The 19,538-nt window shown below is 40.8% G+C and overlaps 1 protein-coding gene across 1 annotated transcript in view; it reads right to left on the bottom strand.

Annotated features, from left to right (window-relative positions):
- Nucleotides 1-19,538, bottom strand: part of LOC121181273 (sphingosine kinase 1-like) — a 35,427-nt gene continuing 15,889 nt past the window's right edge. The window contains exons 2-5 of the mRNA XM_041037145.1: nt 17,968-18,117; nt 9,165-9,259; nt 8,437-8,552; nt 1-3,366 (exon numbers count right to left, since the gene is read on the bottom strand). Coding sequence (XP_040893079.1) covers nt 2,478-3,366; nt 8,437-8,552; nt 9,165-9,259; nt 17,968-18,117 — 1,250 coding nt within the window. The 3' untranslated portion in view covers nt 1-2,477. The remainder of the gene's footprint in view (nt 3,367-8,436; nt 8,553-9,164; nt 9,260-17,967; nt 18,118-19,538) is intronic.

The following is a 19,538-nucleotide window of genomic DNA, read 5'->3' as shown; positions in this document are numbered from 1 at the left end:
ACACACACCAGCACCAATGTGCTGTTTTAACCAGCTTCAAACCTCAGACCAAGGTTTAAGGCATAATAATTTGTCCAGATTGGGTTTTTTTTATTTATTCAATGAAACAGAACTGATTCAACCTGAAACTAAATTTGTTCAGTTTGAATCAAAAACATTTATAAATCTGACTTTGCTTTATGTAGGCCAGAAACCTTAGTCATCGTTTCATCCATGTGACTTAAAGCTCAATGGTAAGGACACCTCGGTGATGATCATTAATAAATCTTGTGTTTGTGTTTGTGTGTGCATGTCTGAAAAGCAGCTGGAGCCAGAACCACACACACCGGCCTGGGACTGCTCTGCAGAGCGCTGCAGTACTTAAAGCAGGGGATGGATGGAGCAAAGCAGGAGAAGCAGACGAAGAAGAGAGGTATGTTGGGATGGAGGGAGGGAGGATGCAGCCGTGGAGCACATCAAGGCACTAAAACACATCAGTCACCCGACCAGGACCAGAGCAGCAGCCACTGATCACACAGTTATCATCAGCTAGTGACGTTCAGCTCTTCCTTTTTGGGAGAAGCACCGTCTTTGTTGTGTCTGAATCTACTTCAGTGCCTGTAACATGGTCGCTGACTTAGCCAGTGATGCACAGCTACAGAAAAAAACACCAGCACACAATTAAATGAACCCTGTGATTACACAAAGTGCAATGAATAGCTGGATTAAAGGGTGAGTTCACCCCGGATTTTCTTTGACCTGCAGCAGTATCTGCTCACACGGACAGTCTTGGTTTTATTCGAGCAGGTTTTGACATCTGTCTCTGAGATTTCTGCCCCGACCCCAGGAGGCATTTTGGTTTAAACTGACAACTGAGTCTATAAAGTGGAAGAGAAATGAGAAATAAAAAGAAGTTATTCAAGATTCAAAATGGCGACAGTGGCACTGGAACTACAAATGAATCCTCCAGCAGGAGTGAATGAACGAGGAAAACGCTAGAGATTTGTAAGAAAATAAAAATTATGAAGTGAAAGTTTAAATATGTTGCAGCTTCACTGTTAACATTTGTTTCACTGATCCTGTGCTTTTGCAGGACCATCGAGGCTTCTCCATCCCTTCCTGACTTTTTATCAGAAAATGGAGGATGAAAAAATTGGTTTGACTGACACGAGTCTGTTCTCAAGAAAAACTAAGGTAACATGGCTGGTTCAGGAAACCAGGACGATACTAACGACGCTTTAAGGTAACAAATCTAACCGAGGAAATAAATATAAATATAAATAGTTAATTTAATGATGTATTATGCAATGTGATTTCTTGGGATTCATTTTACTTCTGCTGGAGTTTAAACTGGAGGTACAGTGTCCTCCATGATACTCAGTAAACAGTCACAAAGCCTGATCACCTCTTTTCACACCAGGGGTAATAACAAGTCCACAGTGACATCCCCACTGCACCACAGAGACACACACACACACACACACACTTATTGTCTCCATCGTACTGCAGAGGAGCTGTGAAGGCATAAATCCAAACCTTTGCTGTTGCATAAGATGCTGTAATTCAGGCTGATATGTCAGATTCAGGACAGAGAAGAAACACTCTCTCTCTATACCGGAGGCGAAAGATGGTGGTGGGTTTGTTTCCGTGGACACTTCATCATGAGATGATGAAATGTGAGTCTGTGTATGTTTGCGTTTGTAAAGTGAGGCTGACATTATTGATTACAGTACGTTCAGTTGTGGTTATGGAGACCGCAGAGTGTTCCAATGTTGAATAAAGAGAGGCATTAAATTGTGAAATAGTTCAATACATTTTTAAATCTCAGCTCATTATTATGAAATTCTCCCACCTTTTCAAAATAAGAGTACTGTAATTTCCTTTATCCTATTTTAGTTTACTTGTCATCACAAAGTACGGAGCCTCTCAAACATGAGGTTTTATTATTTTGTGCGCACAAGTCAATGCCTTAAGTTCATGTTTTGGGGCCCGAGTAGTGGAACCATGCCATGAAGTGTCACGTTTCTAGGTCCTTTCTAGGTTTTTGCTGCACAAACACTTTGAGCAGAGAAAAATAAACAAGAACAAAAAGAATCAGAACAAAAACAATAAGGTTTCTGCCCTAAAAATCCCTGCAGTAAATGCTCTTATTGTGAAGAGAAGCAGGATAATTTCATGATAATAAGCTAAGTTTGAAAATGCATTATATTTTGTCACTTTTAATCATTTGATTATTTATCCTTATTCATTCATCTAATATTGGACACTCTGGGTCTCCATACACGGCACTTGTTTGTTGTAATATCCCATCGAACGTCTCGTGGGCTTCCTGTGTGCCGCTGAGAGGTTAACATTGCAGATAAAAGTGAATGAGTCTTACATCCATTGCTTCGCTCCTGTACCTGTCCACCTCCGATTTGAAATGCTAAAATTTGCTAATTAAACACCATCAGACTTAAACAGCAGAGATGAAAGCTGGTGGTGTTTGTTTATTCAGTTCATCCAGTGATTAATCTCGCCAGGCCTCTGTGCACCTCTGCTTGCACTGGCCCATACTCCACCACTTCTCCGTCTACTGTTATTATCCCTTTGGGTGAATACGGCTCCAGCCTGAGCGCCCGCACCTTAGTGTGCACCAGATGTTGACAGTTAGTAGCCAGATGTGCACCTTTCTCCATAGCTAGGAACAGCCTCAGCAGAGCGGCGCGTGGTATTCCCGCTCTGACGTAGAAAAGATGGATGACGCCGTCGTCCAAGGTGGCGTCCGGTGCTGCCAGCAGGTCCTCTGCAAGGTGGGACTGGTACATGGCCAGCATGAGGACAAAGTCTTCCTCCTGGACCACCACCCAGTCGCTGGGCAGTGGCTGGTCCAGGGGCGGCAGCAGGGAGTCCTGTGGTCCAGGGGGAGCTTTGGTGACCCTTCGGGAAGACGTGCTCTCCGTCCTCCTCACTTTGAGGGAGTTGTTGGAGTGGCAGGAGTTGTGGAAGGTGTTCTGGCAGGGAGAGTCTCTGGACTGGTGGCACAGCAGGGAGGTTGGACTCAGGGAGGAAGCCTGATTATTGCAGTGCAGCATCATGTTTTTTCTCATTCCTCCCTCTAATTGGGAGTCCTTGGTGGCGGGCAGGTAAGCCAGCCTGCCCTTGTAGACGCGGAGAGAAGCCAGCCTCACCAGCGTGCCCACAGTGAACCTGGCAGCTCCGACGTGTCGGTACTTCTCGCTCTCTATGTCCACGTCCGCTACGAAGCCCCAGGCCAGAGACAAGAAGGAGAAGAGACGAGGGCTGGAGGAGAGATGGATGGAGACCAGGTCCATACGGGACACCAGTCCTTTACAGAGCAGGAAACCACAGCTGACCAGGAGCTCCTCACTGGACACCGGAGACGCTCTGGAGGAGGAGAGACGAGAGTCAGTCACAGGTAGAAGTGGAATCCCTGAGACCACTGAGATCTTCTTATGATGCCTTCAAGTGCTTTCTGAACTATTCCTCATATAAATTACACGTGAAAGGCACTCATTTAGTGGGAAGAGATACAGCACCTCCAAGGTGGACACCAGCATCGGGCTGAAACTAGTGATTATTTTTATTATTAATTCATTTGTCAGTTGCTAAAAATGTCAGAAAATTGTGAAAAATGTGGGAAGCTGTGATTCACACAACTTCCCACATTCTTCACAGGTTAAAGTGGTCTCTTTACATAAACTATTTTGTCCAACTGACAGTCCAAAACCTAAAGAAATTTAATTTACCGTAATATAAAACAGGTAAAAACATCAAATTCTCTCATTTCGAGAAACTGGAAACACCCACCCCCCTTTTTAAACACTTTTCCTTCATAAACATTTAATTGATAAAATCGTTTCAGCTGCACACCAGTCCTCCAGGAGGAGACACAGATAAAAATCTAGCTCCAAAAATCAGATGCAGACATCAAAATAAAAACACGAAGGTGCTCTTCATATTTTTGGGTTAAGAACTGGGTCGAGGCCCGCGTGTGTTTTTTGGGGAGTGAGCTATAAGAGGAGTGTTATACAATAGCAGGGTAACTGTGACCTTATTGTGTAATGGTAAAAATACAGAGGGGAAAGAGGAGGTAGATGAGGAGGGCGGAGCCCCATGGAACCCTGAGGGGAGAATGGTGAGGGTGGGGGAGAGAGGTGAGTCAGGAGGGGTAGGTTCAATAAATCAGGAGGCTCGAGGACAAATCTTTGAGGTGGGACAGATTCAGCTTATGGGCCTTCACACATGACAGGCCAGTCAGACAACAAAGACAACCCCATCTGGGAGAATGGAGACAAGGGTGGAAGGTCATCATAACCCCCCCCCCCCCCCCCCCCCCCCCCCCCCCTCTCTCTCTCTCTCTCTCTCTCTCTCTCTCTCTCTCTCACACACACACACACACACACAGATTTGCCTGCTGTTACCACCCACAGCCAATTACAGTGATGACTGGACGTCTCAGTGGAGTTCACTGGCTGTGGCCCTGCAGATATCTCCATATTCATCATCCTGAGTTTATCCACCAGTCTGAATTTCCAAACAATCTCAGCTACATTTCCACAGTAAGAAGGTCGAGAAATAATTATAAAAAACATTTACTCAGTTACTTTCATATGATGTTGAGTTACATGCACTTTACTTTTCCAGTATTTATGTTTCCAGTTTACTCTTCTTTATACTTGTACTTCGTACTTCAAATTATCCAATATTTATATTTATTTATATATTTATCAAGATTAGATAAATATCTGAAAAATTAATACAAATTTGAATTGCAGATGCCTTTTTTTTTCTAATCCTGCAGATTAATCTTGTGACTCTTTGTAGGGGGGACAACTCCAAAAAGAAGAAGTGAATTTTTGATCGCTCTGCTGTTTACTGACCCCCCACAGTCGGTGTAACACCTGTTCAGGTGTTAGCTGTGAGCTAGTGAGCAAAGGATGCACCGACCGCGTGTTTGTGTTCAGCTCATCGTCTGACCGAACTCAGAGCTAATCAGAAACTCACACATGAATTTACTTCTAATCACATCTTTAAATTGACTTTGTGCATAATCGCACCAGGTTCTGTCTGAACACGCAGTTCGGGAACCACTCAACTAAAGTACCTAACAGTATATAAAGTAGTTAAAATCGCCTCAATAATATATCACTCCCAGTCTTTTCTGATAAATGAGTATGTTTACTTGTGATACTTTAAGTACATTTTGCTGAGAATACTTCATCTAGTTCAGTAGGATTGTGAATGCAGTACTTGTACGCGTACTGGAGCATTTATTCAACATTCCTGTTCTGGTACTTTTACTTAAATAAAGGAGCACTTAATCCACCGCTGCTGAGGGTCAAACTGAAAAATCAGATTTAAGGTGCAGCAACTGCTTTGCTCACAAACCAGATAAGCTCCTTATTTTTTTTCCAGATCCTATCTGCATATTTTAATCTTTTTATGCAGTGCCCGTAAACCACCAGGGGAGGGAGACTCTCACTGACATCCAAGTGTCGCACCTGTCACCTCAGAAACCATCAGAGTTCGGCCCCTGCAGAGGAAGCTCCAGCTCGTGCTCATTATGTTTGTGCACAGAAACACATTAAACCCTCGCTCAGCGAACCTGTTCACAGCATTGTATAATAGCAGATACATTCTAGCTGTCACTCGTTTGATCCACGTAGCCTCGGTGAACCCGACATTCAGCTGGGAATAATACCAAATACACTCTGGCCAGGGCCAGTGCAGGGCAGCCTGCAGCAACCACACACACACACACACACACACACACACACAGAGAGAGAGAGAGAGAGAGAGAGAGAGGGATGTTTTCTGGATGCCCCGGGAGTGTGGGAGGAGAGTAAACAATGCAGAGTCTGGTCTCTTCCTCTCATTGTTGATGCCGTTCCGGCTGGAAGACCATTGTTTGATGAGAAGCTGATTGGCAGATGAGGTCGAGGGGACGAATGAATGTGACTCTTTGGTGAAGACAGAACCATCAGTGTGAGATGTTTTCCTTCATTTTATTGTTCATTTTAATCTAATTCAGTCTTCACCGAGTCAAAAAATAAAATAATCCAGAGCAGCAGCACAGAGGCTTATATAAAGGTTACTAGACAACAAGCTAGAAAAGATATATATACACTGAGATACAAAATGACAGTAAAAGGGCAATATAAAGCTTAATGTGACCTACAGACAATGGGAGCAGCTTAAAAAGAAAGTGCCTCAAAGCACTTCATGTGTTTTGTTTTGTTTTGTTTTGTTTTGTTTTTTACATTTCCTCATGGCACCAGGTGACTTTAGAGAAGAAAGGGCACAGAACACACATTATCAGCCTCCACACGGTCTACGAAGCTAATTTATAGAGTGAGCGGAACGAAACTACACCAACTACCTACACTGGAAGGTAGTTATTATGTCATTACACTTTGGCAATGACATGATAACTACTCCATGATAGCCTTAGTGCAGGGATTCACAGCCTGTTTTTGCACCAAAGACTGTGGAGCTGTGAGGGTGTCACAGATGGAAAAAAAAGTTCAGACATCTGGATAATATAACCCATGTAAGGCCTGAAGAAACCCATATGCTATCTCACATTCATTTTTTTTGTGCTGTACTCAAGGTAATCACGGACCAATGACCTTGCATACTGAGGGCATCACAGGTCGTGGAAAGACACCACCAAGCCTGCAAAGTTTTATAATTAATATTCAGTTCTTTTATTTCCAAATCATATTGTGTCCTTGCAGCAGGTTATCAAATGTTCCATAGGCCTGTACTGGTCTATAGCCCAGGGAGTTAAAAACCGGTGCTTCCACAGAATTATCGAATTCTCCTGATGTCGTAGCACAACAAGTAAAAAGTTGGCGTCTTAAGCCATAAAGCACAAGGACACCCCAAACTTTTTACTGATGACAGACTATAGTTCACAGAAGATAAATAAGTCGATCAACACAAACTTATTGATCCCTTAGTCACTTTCCAAGAAAGAAAAAAAACGTATAACATTTGATGGCTGCACCTTTTTAAATGTGAAGATTTGCTTTTTATTTTCGTCATATATGAGTAAACTGTTTTAGACTTTTCATTGATTAAAGCAATCTATTTCAATACATCTCGCTGGGATGCGAGAATTGAACACTTTTTATGGTTTTGCAGTTTATAAACAAAGCAATTATTCAATTCACTGAGAAAATAATCTGCAGATTAATTCATAATCAAAATAATTGTTTGTTGAAGCCTTAAAATCATACATGCATATCTGGAACTGTGTCCAAAATATATATTTATATATCATACATTTATATTTGCCCACCGCTATTTATGTCTGAAAACTGTATAATGTTCTAGAAAATGTCTGATATGTCAGTTTACTGATCGCTGTAGAGTAAACCACTGACTGCGTATTATGTAAAGAGTCAATGAGCGAATGAGGGAGCGACTGAGGACACAGCATAAGTTTATCCACCTCTGAGTCTGATCAGTTGGTATGATTGTTGTTCATTAATTAATTTGCTCTTTCCTCCTCTCTTTCAGTCCTTCAGCTTCTCCTCTCTGTTCTTTGTTCTGGTTGAATGAAATGCAAACAGTCACTCAAATGAGCAAATCATGAATAATTCATTCAGATAAGACGGGGGCATTTTACACTTTTACATTTTACACCAGGAAGCAGCATTGTGTGTGCCTGAGGCGCAAGGGAAAAAAAAAAGTTATGACAGGATAGTTCAGGCTCTGCAGAAATAAACCAGACTCAAGGGGATTATGATCACTACACACAGCATGATGTCCTTGTCTGCAAAGCTTCAACTGTACATTCTGCACATACGACTAAAAATGGACAGATCTACTTTTACTGACAGCTACATTAGTTTCATGACGCACAGGTAGTTCTGTCTATCCGGGGGATAAGCTGATATTTATGTGACACATCTTTGACCACTGTTTGGCTGAAACTACCCACTTGCATAATCTGATTTAAACCGGATTTATCTGTATATATTATGTGAATAGTGTGAGCACGTAAATGTGACTCATAGCACTACGCCTGGAATGATGTGTAACAAATCCTTATGTTACCTAACTGGTTAGACTGGTTTCTGTGGAGCTGGGAAGTTGAGGGTTAGTCTTTATGGGATAATTTATGTTCTTATTAGTACTTAATAGTAACTAATAATTATTTTCACTATTGATTAATGTGCCCATTATTTTCTTGATTACTTGTCAGAAAACCATTAGAAGATGTCGTTTTATTGTACTAATTCTCCAAAACCCAAAGATATTCAGATCTACTGTCATATATAACAAAAAAAAATCAAAATTTAGAAGCAGTAACCAGCCAGTGTTTGGCATTTTTCTGTTTTATCGATTAATCACTGAAGCTCTTCAACAGTAGATCAGCTGTTACCTCACCCAACCAGAGAAAAGCGCCAACGTTTGACTTTATTCATGATTCTGCATGTGGCTCACCCAGAGTAGTGATGTATGGACGCAGCCAAGGCGTTGCCTGATCCACCAGGAAGGATACCGAGCGGGGTCTGAATGGCCTCCTCCCAGTCTGGTCTCTCCAACAGACCATTTATCACCTGACAGACACAGAAAATCCAGCAACAAGTGAACAAAAATTGTCGAGTACTGAAAATTGGCCAGATTCATAGTCTTGTTTACTTACTTTTCATCAGATATCTACTGATTGAAATCATATTTTGTGACATTTTAGACTCCAAAATCCAATTATATTGCTGCTTGTGCTTGAACAAAATTAAACTTCACTTATTGAAAGAGTCGCTGTTTAATCTTCTGTCCGTCATCTAATTTATTTCAGCTCAATTTGTAATCTATAGTAATGCATATACATACATAGTAAAGCAATGTGGCATAGAAGATGCTATTCTTTTTTTCCATTCTGTTTCTGTTTTTTAGTATGAACAATTAATCAGTGACATCTAGAACAGGAACTACAATTGAACCACAGGTGTCCTTGAAATCAGAAAGGACATAAGGTTAGGTTAGTGATGAGACTCATCTAAATTAATCCGATCCCTCCATCTGATGCTTTTGCATTTGGAAACCTTTTGTAATTGATGGCATTCATTTTGATGACAGAGGTCTGTAATGTTGACTTTTACTTATTATTGTACACTGAGGCCATACAGTTGTAAGTCTGGATATGGACATGTACGTGTGTCTCTCCTTACCTCGTACAGAAGTCCATCTCCTGACATGATGACTAAAGCGTCCCACTGCGACAGGTCGGCCTCTCTCACCAGCTCTCGGGCGTGGTTCTGCCGCTCTGCAAAACAGACACGCACACAGAAATGATGGGTGTGTGCTCATGAGAGCTGTGTCTTTCCTGTTTGAGAAATTTGGAAAGAAGGATACTCTGATTGCTAAAAGAGAAATCTGTCCTGTCAGCTTCCTCCCTCCTCAGAGAGCTCAGAGGTCACGGTCGGCTCTAAAGGAGGTGTGACAGGGCGAAGGTGTTTGCTGTCCGCACCTACTTGTGATCCAGTTGAAGCACAACCTGGCTTTTGTGTGCATAAATTAGCGATGAAGTTACATGCGACACGGATACATACATCCGACCTAAGTCATGACGATAAAGAAGACGTTTAGATCTGAGGTAACAGAAGAGTCCTAGTCCTCCTTACTTTTAATCTTCTTTCTCTTTTACCCTTCAGCTCCCAAATTAAAGTATCACCGGGGGAGGGAAAGCTGATATATGGTCTTAAATGAGGTGTCTGCCACACTGCCAATTAGATAGGAACAACTAAATTACCCAGGAGCACTTCATCAAATGAATCTGGAGCTGTATAATCTGATGAAGTGTGACAAGGCCAGCTGCCTCTGAAGGTGGATGACACAAGAGTAACTTTTCCACTAACTTCAAATTGGCTGTATCAATATCAGTGAGCAGCAGGACTGCAAAACATCGCTAATTAAATATGGAAGAAAACACAAGGTTGTAAGAGAGTACCGTTAAAGGTAAATATGAAAAGTAAAGGAAAACAAAAGTGCACATTTCCTTATTACCTGGGTGTCATGGCTTTAAATCCCCAAACAGACACACAGGACACCACCTGTTCATAACTAAACAAATATGAAGAATAAAGTATCCAATAATAAAGGAATAATTCATGAGTTTTTATTTGGGTTTTAAATAAACCTGTTTCTGAGGAAAGGTGAGCTTTCCTTATAATTACAGTTCTTTTCAGGGACTTTCGTTGGAAATTACAGTATATACCCGTAGAATAAAGCATTACCATATTTACTGTGAGGCCAATACATTTTTGTTGTTTTGCAGGTAATACTAAAATCTGTAGCTGCTGACCTTTGTCTCTGGGCAGATACTGCCAGTGAGAGCACAGAATATCATTTGAATAGTGATGTTCGTTTTCTTTCTTTCTTTCTTTCTTTCTTTCTTTCTTTTTTAACAAGACTGTTGCTGGTGAGTGTGGAGAAATTACAATGTCCACGGGACAGAAGATCACACTTTGAAAATCAGCCTTAATCTGTTTTTCTATTGATGGAGTTTTGGAGGTGGCGAGATTAAGAAAGAGCTACATCAGATATTCAGATATTTTAGCAAGAGTGAGTAATGATCCTGCTACGCTCTCTCTATCACCCTGCAAAGCAAGTGACTTTCTGTTGTACTTGCATCATGAGAAAACTTCGTACTGTGAAACTGTGAGTGCACACCATGTCATTCTCACTGGGTTGAATGAAACATTGTGTAATTCACTGATGAATCCCATTCTCCACACTGAGCAACTCTTCTGTCCTGTCCTGTCCTGTGTCTTACTGGTCATATTTTAACATCTACGTGTTTTTTTTCCCTCCTGGAATCAGGTTTTTGAATATTCATGTCTGTCTCTCTTTCTCTCTGTGTCCCCTGTGTCTGAAGGTGAGACAGAAGAAGAGGTGCTGTGAGGTGTGAAGTAAAGCCAGGCGAGTGCACTGGACCCATCACTACTTCAGTCACAACTCTCTCTCTCCACTCCTGCTCTGTTACATTTACCATTCGTGGGTGTGGTTGTAAAGCTGCTCTGATTAGATTTTTTAAATTTAGTCCTCTAAGAATAGTGGTTTATCTCAGCAAAGATAACTCCTCTTGTCCTTGCTCTAAGGGAAATGGAAACAAGCAGACAGAGCTGTATTTTTGCCCAGTATTCATATTCCAATCTGTACATATCTAAGCTGACTGGATATTTTTAACTAGACTTTTAGACTAACAGGCTCCTGATGGACAGGCGAATCATTATAATAACACAGTACTATAGCAGGCTGATCTGTTCTTGACAACATACAGGTGGCCATCCTAATTACTGCAGGGGAGGAAGAAACTTCAGCTACAGCAGCAGTTTCATACTGTAAACCCTGACAGAAACTGAGGCAAGTCTGCTTTAAGGAATATTATTATTATTATTATTATTATTATTATTATTATTATTATTATTATTATTATTATTATCCCAAAAACACACAAACGCACAAAAGCCTACTCATCAACAGCTGGGTTTTTGGAGGCAGCGTCCAGAGGTTCACCTCAATTCAGTGTCTTAAAACTGGACCATTTTTTGTGTATCCCCCGAAAATGTCAAAGTGGACTAACATTTAGGATGACATTTGCAGGACAATGTTTGTATTTAAGTGTCAAAACTCTAGTAAGACTTGTGGTATTAAGAACAACTTTACTGTCTACGGCCAAAAGCAGAAACATACCAGTCTGATGATAGAGTATCAGATCTTAAAGTGAGAGTTCATTATTTTGATAAGATTGATTCCACTCTTATGTCTAAAGTCTGGATACAGTCTTGGTGTTAGGCTCTAACTAATGGCTCTGTCCACAGGAAACAAAATCCACCTACAAGCAACCCAAAGCTCCCTAATTTACAGGTATACAGCTCATTTGTTTAAAAAAGCATAAAAATTACACTTGTTTGAGGACTTTGTGAATTGCTCTGTGTAAGTAGGTGTGGTGGAGCCTGTCCAGTATTTGATATTCCACATTTCAGGGACCTGAAAAGGGACCTTGTGTCTCTTCCCTGTAACTACCTTGTTCTGTTCTTTAATGCTGCCATTGTGTTAATGTCTTAACCAAAAAGAAGAACAGCAGTGTCACCCTATCCAGAACACACACACACACACACACACACACACACACACACACACACACACACACACACACACACACACACACACACACACACACACACAGACAGTGTCCTCTGGGGAGGGATCTGATTTCTCGGGCTCTCTTCTTACCTTCCCTTCCCTAAACTCTGCAGAACAAAGGAATCGATTCCTCTTTATCAGTCCAGTCACGTCACATTTCTTTATCTATGCAAAGGCTGTACACTAAAAAGGTTTGAAGGGCCCCAAACTGCAACAAAGCAGGGACACTGCAGTGTGGCGGGAGGAGAGTTGAAAGATGAAACTCCCCTCGTCAGTTAGATGGATAATGGGAAAACGGAGCAATGTGGGAAAACAAATATGAGTGATGGAGGGATGGAGGGATGGAGATAAGTCACACTGTTGCTGAGGAGAGAAGCAGTGGACTGTAACTAAGTCACTACAGCCATGTAGATCTCTGCTTCATTACTGGCCTCTGGTCACAGCTTCAGGACTATGGTGTTTTCAAGACGTCCTCAGAAGGACGCAAGGATGGCTAATCATCCCAGCTGCCCAATAAATGCATAAATAACAGGAGAGAGGGTGTTTTTCTGATCCTTTCTTCTTCACGAGGATCAGCAAAACTACACATCGCCGTTAGGCTCATGATACTTGATGATACTAGGCTAGACAAGCATTTGCCACAAAAATAGCATTGTTGGCACACTTGCCTACATTCATGTAGTACGTTTATACTTAAAGGATTTAAAAGTATATTCACTTGCGGGGAAATCAGGGCTAAATTATCTCAGAATGACACTAGGACCACTAGGATTTTGCACGAAGTGAACACAACTAAGCATGGTCACACTCAAAGAGGTTTAATATGTTCTTTCAACATATTAAATGCTTCATTAGCTTCTACTGCGTTACACTACAGTTTGCAGATTTCAAATGTTTACATCATGATAGTTTAAGCACATGTAAGGTAACAAGAAGCTCTGTCCTCATGCTGACCTTGTATCATCCCACTAAAGGCAGCTCCAGATGAACCTCCACCCTGCTGTCACACACATCCTGACTGCAGCTCACTTCAAGCAGTACAGTCTAATAGCTGTAGTACTCGTCCACCAACGTGACAGCAGGTGATGACAGTTAAACAGCACTGCCTTTTAGATGTATGTGTGTGTGTGTGTGTGTGTGTGTGTGTGTGTGTGTGTGTGTGTGTGTGTGTGTGTGTGTGTGTGTGTGTGTGTGTGTGTGCGTGTGTTTGTTGACATAGAGCAGGTTACACTACAAACACTGTGACAGCTTATTCAGCTGCCTGGGTGTTCATGAGAGTATAGCCACACAATATACAAATGTGTACATGCACAAACACACACAAACACAATGCCTTGCAGTGTCTTTCTCTCTCTCTCTCTCTCTCTCTCTCTCTATCTCTCTCTCTCTCTCTCTCTTTCTCTCTCTCTTTCTAACACACACCACCAGGCAGTGCCTGAGGTGTGATTCCACTCAGTTTGTGGCTTTACACTGACATTTTTAATGACTTTTTTTGTGGGATTTTTTTATGTTTGGCCAGAATTTTTCTCTGTCAAGACTTTGTTACCAATGTTTCACCATCTCTAACTGTAGCTCAGTCATTCTCAAAGCTAAAACATAGTCTTAATCCAGTCTTAATGTGGCTACTGTAATAGTCCTGTGTTAAATCTTATAAAAATTCTTGCCACTCTGCACAATCCAAAAAAATTGCCAACAAAGAAGGTCGACTGTCATCGCACACACTTAATGATACTTGTGACTAAAGTTATATGTTTTTTTTCCCACAGTGCAGTAATAGAAACACGCCTCATCACAGACCCTGACAGACTCCAGTAGGTTGTGCCGATAGCTGCAGGCGATGATGGACACGTCCTGTGCTGACACTGCTCTCAGCCAAAGCCTGAACTGTGGAAATATCCGCTTACAGGACTTTAAACATGGACAATGTTTTGCAGTCTGAGAGTGGAAAAAGTACCTGCAATCAAGACATGGTTAAACTTTAGAAAGTATATTTTCACCAAGTGGTAATTATATGAAGAGGTAACAACCACATTAAACTAAACAAATCCTGTAAATGTTGATAGTTTTGGGTTACAGAGTGGTGGTGGAAAGACAGTTTCCAAACTCGGTGCCTGTGAGCAGGGATCTGCTCTCAATACCCAAAAGTGATTTGCTTTTTAAAAGCTGAACTAGAAAAAATTTTATTGTGAAAATAAACAATAAGAAATGGATCTGACGCTTTCTCCTTGCAGGTGAGACAAGAAGCAGTCACACTGCACTCCACAAAGAAATGATCCATTGCCCATCTCTCTTGAAACTTTCTGTGCTTTTCACAGAGCAGCAGGGAAAGAAAGGAGCTCCAACACAGAATGGACCTTGAGAGCCCTGGGATTTTTTTTTCAAGAGAGCACATAGTTAGTTGCCATAAAAGAAAGAATAAAAGACAGAAAGAAAAAAAGGACAGAAAAAAGGGAGCAGCGCAGTGATGTTGTTTAAGGGGATATCTGTCTCTTCTGGCAAATATCTGTAATTTGTATTGAGCAGATGAGTCTGAGCACGAGAGGAACAAGAGTCTTTTGCTGTCGTTTAATTAAAACGAAAATGCCCGAGCAGCAAGGGAGGCTGCCTGGGAGGAATCAGTGTGCCATCTTTGCTAACACATAGACACGTATAGAAACTCACTAACAAACACAAAAACACACACTCGCTCTCTGCATCAGACCCCCTCAGCAGAGCAGTCATCCTTCATCTATCCTCCACCCCTGGCAGTGCCCACAGCTGCCACACAGCCCAGGATCCAATAATGCGTCTGTCTGCTTCTGTTAGCATCCACACATGAGAGACTTCCAGCCACACGGCTCGCACAGATGCCAGTGATACACAAAAGCATATAGACATGCTGCTTTGCAAGTGTTACGGCCAAACATATAATTATAAAACACATTTTTCAGTAGTAAGGAGGAGTCCCATTTGATGTTTGCTAAAACCCTCTAACAGCAGTTGGCGTCCAAGTGGTCCTACTGTAGAGAGAGAGATTTAAGAAGATTATTTCTTTGTTTTTGTCTTTCAAAAAACAAAAGCATAAAAAATGTATTTAACAGTTTATCTGCTTTAAAGTAAGATGCTAACTAGCTTACTACCTGTAGTAGTAACATAGCATTACTTGCAAGGCACAGAATTAGCATATCGCTAACAGTCTAGGTTATTATGTGTGCTGTAAGACTAGCATCAGATGCTATTCAAGTGTTTAGGACAGCTTTAGCAGCTCTTTGCTGCTTTTAAAATTAAATGCATTTTTAAAAAAATCACAACAGTAAAGCATAAATGTAATTTAATCTTTGTTTTGCTTACAACACATTTTGCTTGGTAAACTCTCAACTTATCAGCAGTAACTTAGCAAAGGGTCAATAAAAATTCTGCTTGATGATTCTGAAAAGTGAATGGTTTGCAAATGGTTCATTTAAATTTAAACTTTGCATGTTGGCTGCCCCAAAAAAAGGAACAAGAGGTTTTTATTTCAAGGAAGACTCTTCTCACAAGTCATGTGACGTCAGTGACTCCCGTCAGACCAGCTCTCACACAGAGCTCTGACTCGCTGCTGCTCAGGAAAAACTGTTTGTGTTTTTCTTTCTTACGCTTCATGTGGGTGATACAACTTCAATATTTGTCACCACAAGTTAATGTGAGTAAAAGGTCAATGTCTAAAATCTAAATTAGCACTGCTCTTTGCTAATGCAGCTTTCTTTGGACTTTTATCTCAGTCTTACAGTTTACTGCTTTATTCTGTCTATTAAATTTGTGCAATCACTGATGCAGTGAGAGGTAAAACTGCCTCATATCTTAAACCAAGTATATTGATGATGTACTGGGAAACAGATGAAGAAACACCTGGAAAAAAAGGAGCATGTGATCATTTACAGATGTAGGCCAGTGTAGATGTCCACTGGATGGGTCTTCCTCACAGAAATTAGCATAAAGAGGAGGATAAACAGGAGATTTTTTTTTTTTTTACAACCTGGCAAACTAAAATGTATTAGAAATGGCTTATAATTGAGCTATAAAGCATTAGTGAATGATTGACCATTTAAAAAGTCATTTTTTTAAACTTATAAACACTTAATTGATGGACGTACTAACTTTTCAAACTCTGCAGCTTCTTTCTTGTCACTGTCCCGATAATGTGAACACAAAATATATTTTCTAGTGAAGTAAGCGAGGCTTTATAAAGCAGACAGGTTTATTGTGGAGCTCAATTAGGAGCTACAGTATTGAGGAGTTATTAAACTAGATGTCAACCAAAAAAAAGTTTAATATTCTTCTACTGAGGCATTATTCAGGACTTATAGCATTTGGGAGAGATTAAAGTGAAAGATTTATTTTAGAAGTCTGAGTTTGAGTAAAAGAGACTGTCTATCACTGCGTTATTCAAATTTATGGTTATGCTCTTTCACAGATGTAGTTTTAGGGAATAAATCTATTCTTATATATTCTCCAGGATTAACTCGTCAAAAAGTACATCTCAGAAATCACACAAAGCTCAGTGTCTTTGTGTGTGTGTTTCTCACATTTTCAGCACAGTACCAGTAAAAAAGATTTCTCAAGCGTCTCTATCTGCCTTCCTCACTGTGATTCTCTCTCTGTCTGTCTGCCCTCTTTTCTCTGTCTGTGCGCTTCCCACTGTGATGAAAGCTGCATTTTCCTGTCTGACACTGCAATGATGTACGAACAAACCCAGACAGAGGGAGAAACGAAAGAGGAAAACTTCACTGAACAACCGATGTGATCAGGCTGAGAGCATTTACATTGCATCTGCTGATGAGTTGTCTATCTGTGCTCATACAGAGTGTGACCAGGACTGCACTGTATAATCATTACCACTCAGTGTATGTAAATTACAGTGATGACTGTGAACTCATCAACATGGGGCCTCGCAAGATTATATCAAAACAAATCACAACTTGAATGGGGATTTTGTCTGAATGTGTGTGTTTATTGTGGACGTGTCTTTATCCATATGTGTGCACACATATTTATTACATAACAGCTCTGCACGTATATGGGTCAGAGGCAGTTGATCAGCGTAATGATAGTGACAGCAGGAAAACACGAAGAGGATTTAAACTAGAGGAAGGGTACTGGGATACAGAGAGAGAAAATCTGTGGGACATGAAGGGAGGCGCTACTGTTATTATGGCCTTTGCTGAGCTGTGTGTGATCATTCACTGCAAATGATATTACAAAAGGAAAAATGATTTGTGAGAGCTGAATGTCAGTAAGACCTTGAGAATACAAACAGTGAAAAATGTGTTCAGCTCTGTGCGTGAGGCTGTGTTATATGTTCTGAAGATAAGATTTAAAAGATAAATCATTGTTCCATCACCTTAACAAATTACAAGGGATTCATAATGTGTGTATTCTGGGTGTGAGTCAATGAATGAGCAAACACTGTTGTTGGGCAATCAAGCAACTCAATCAGCAAAACCAGCAAAACGAACAATGCCCAGGAAAATCACATCTTCTTTGCTTTTATTGACCAGGTAGGGACAAAATATTGTGCTCAGGGACACCTGGACATGTATGGACTCATAGAGCACTGAAACCAGCCTCTTTGACTTGACTGACAAACAACTTGGTCATCCTGCAGACCACACATTTGTAAGTGAAGTTTAAGTAATAACAATAACTGTGTGTGCACTTGTGCAGTTTTGTAATGATGACCACTTTAAGTTTAAACATAAAATGAAATAGTTTAGCAAACTTTTCTTTAAAAGAATTCTAATAACTGTATAATTCTACATTCTCAGGTTGTATATCTGTGTGTGGTGTGTGCTTGTGCCTTCAGCTCACCAGTGATAAACAGAGTGTGTTGGACACCGGCCTCGCTCAGCATCCGTTGGATGTGGCTGTTGTACAGGGTGAGCGCCTGTCCTTTCCCACTCTGTGGATTCACCAGTAGCAGCATCCGGGACGGACGAGACAACTCGCTCATCAACATCCCTGCAGAGGAAAGAAACGAAAAAGATGACTGACTGCTACAAAAGGAGAGAGGGCAAAGTCACCTGAACACAGAAAAATGAAAATACAACAGGTATTGCACCTCATGGTAACTAACATTCTACCTGTTGTATGTTTGTAAGTTTTTCTTACAGTTTGAGTCTTACCTTATCTTAAATTCATTGATTTTCAGTCATGCTTTTTGATCCATTCATTTAAACATCAAAACAAGACACAAAGATGAACTACTGCGATTATTTTTCCTTTCATCTGCACTGCTGTTATAGCAACACAGTATTTCTTCTTTCTTCTGTCCTTAGTCTTTGTCCCTGTTAGACTCCTGTTCACATTTGAAACATGGTCAAGAAATTTCTCAAGCAAAAATCTCTCCATGTGTTAGTGATTTATTTTACTTTCCTTATCTAAGTTAGAGAAACTAACTTTCTCATTTACATTATCTACAAAAGAAATCAGGTTTCTAGTGAAAGACAAAGGCAACCAGTTTTTTTAAGTGCATTTAAACACACTGAGAGTTGGTTGAGGAATAAGCACTTAACATTTCTTCAGAGGAGAACAGCAGGGAAGGTACATGGGGGAATGTGTGTAATGGGATATTTGGAGATAGACTGACAAACCGGACTCTTATCTCAGCTCACAGGCTTTGGCAAAGGAGAGGAGAGAGGTGCACAGGGACTGTTGGTGCTGAAAAATGTTTCAGAAGAAACAAGCCAATGCAGTACAAGACAAGAGGTAAGGGTAATATGTGTCCATAGTAAATGTATTTAATCATGTTGCACAATCATCATTATTATTTACAAAAAATCATATTTGCTGCTGCAACAACCCATATTGAGTTTCACCGAATCTAATGTCTGCACAGAGCTGACGGGAGATTTGTGGATACGAGCCAAAACAAAGGTCAGTGGTCGGTTACACACCATCCCACACACACTAAACTAAACATGCATCTACAGATGGAGGAGAGGGGCTGATGCAAATTAGTGTTCAAAATATCATGGGGATCAAACAGATTTCAGAGGGCTACACAGATCTTACAAACACAGATCCCAGAGGCACAGCATGGGGCTAAAGAAGAGAGGAAGTGGAAGAGGCTGGTTTTGGCCGTCTGTCCTGCAGCATCTGAGGAGGATTAATGAGGCACTGCAAGTATCAGACTGTGCTTTGCCAAAATATCAAATTATTATTCGATATCTGAGACAAGATAGGGAACACTAAATAGAAATATTGATATGATGGAAGTAAGCCGTTAAGGGGGAACTAGTAGTTATGAGATAGAGATGAGCAGGAAGATAAGGAGATGGTATCTCCAGAGCTGAATTCCTGTAAGATGACGTTAATTCCTGTAAATGCAAAGTACTGATCAATGTTCTCTCCTCTTCCCCCCTTACCTTTGAAAATATTTT

The sequence above is a fragment of the Toxotes jaculatrix genome, chromosome 4 (assembly GCF_017976425.1).
Source record: "Toxotes jaculatrix isolate fToxJac2 chromosome 4, fToxJac2.pri, whole genome shotgun sequence".
Classification (NCBI taxonomy): domain Eukaryota; kingdom Metazoa; phylum Chordata; class Actinopteri; family Toxotidae; genus Toxotes; species Toxotes jaculatrix.
Note: the sequence above shows the minus strand (reverse complement) of the source record. Positions and strands in the feature narration are given on the sequence as shown.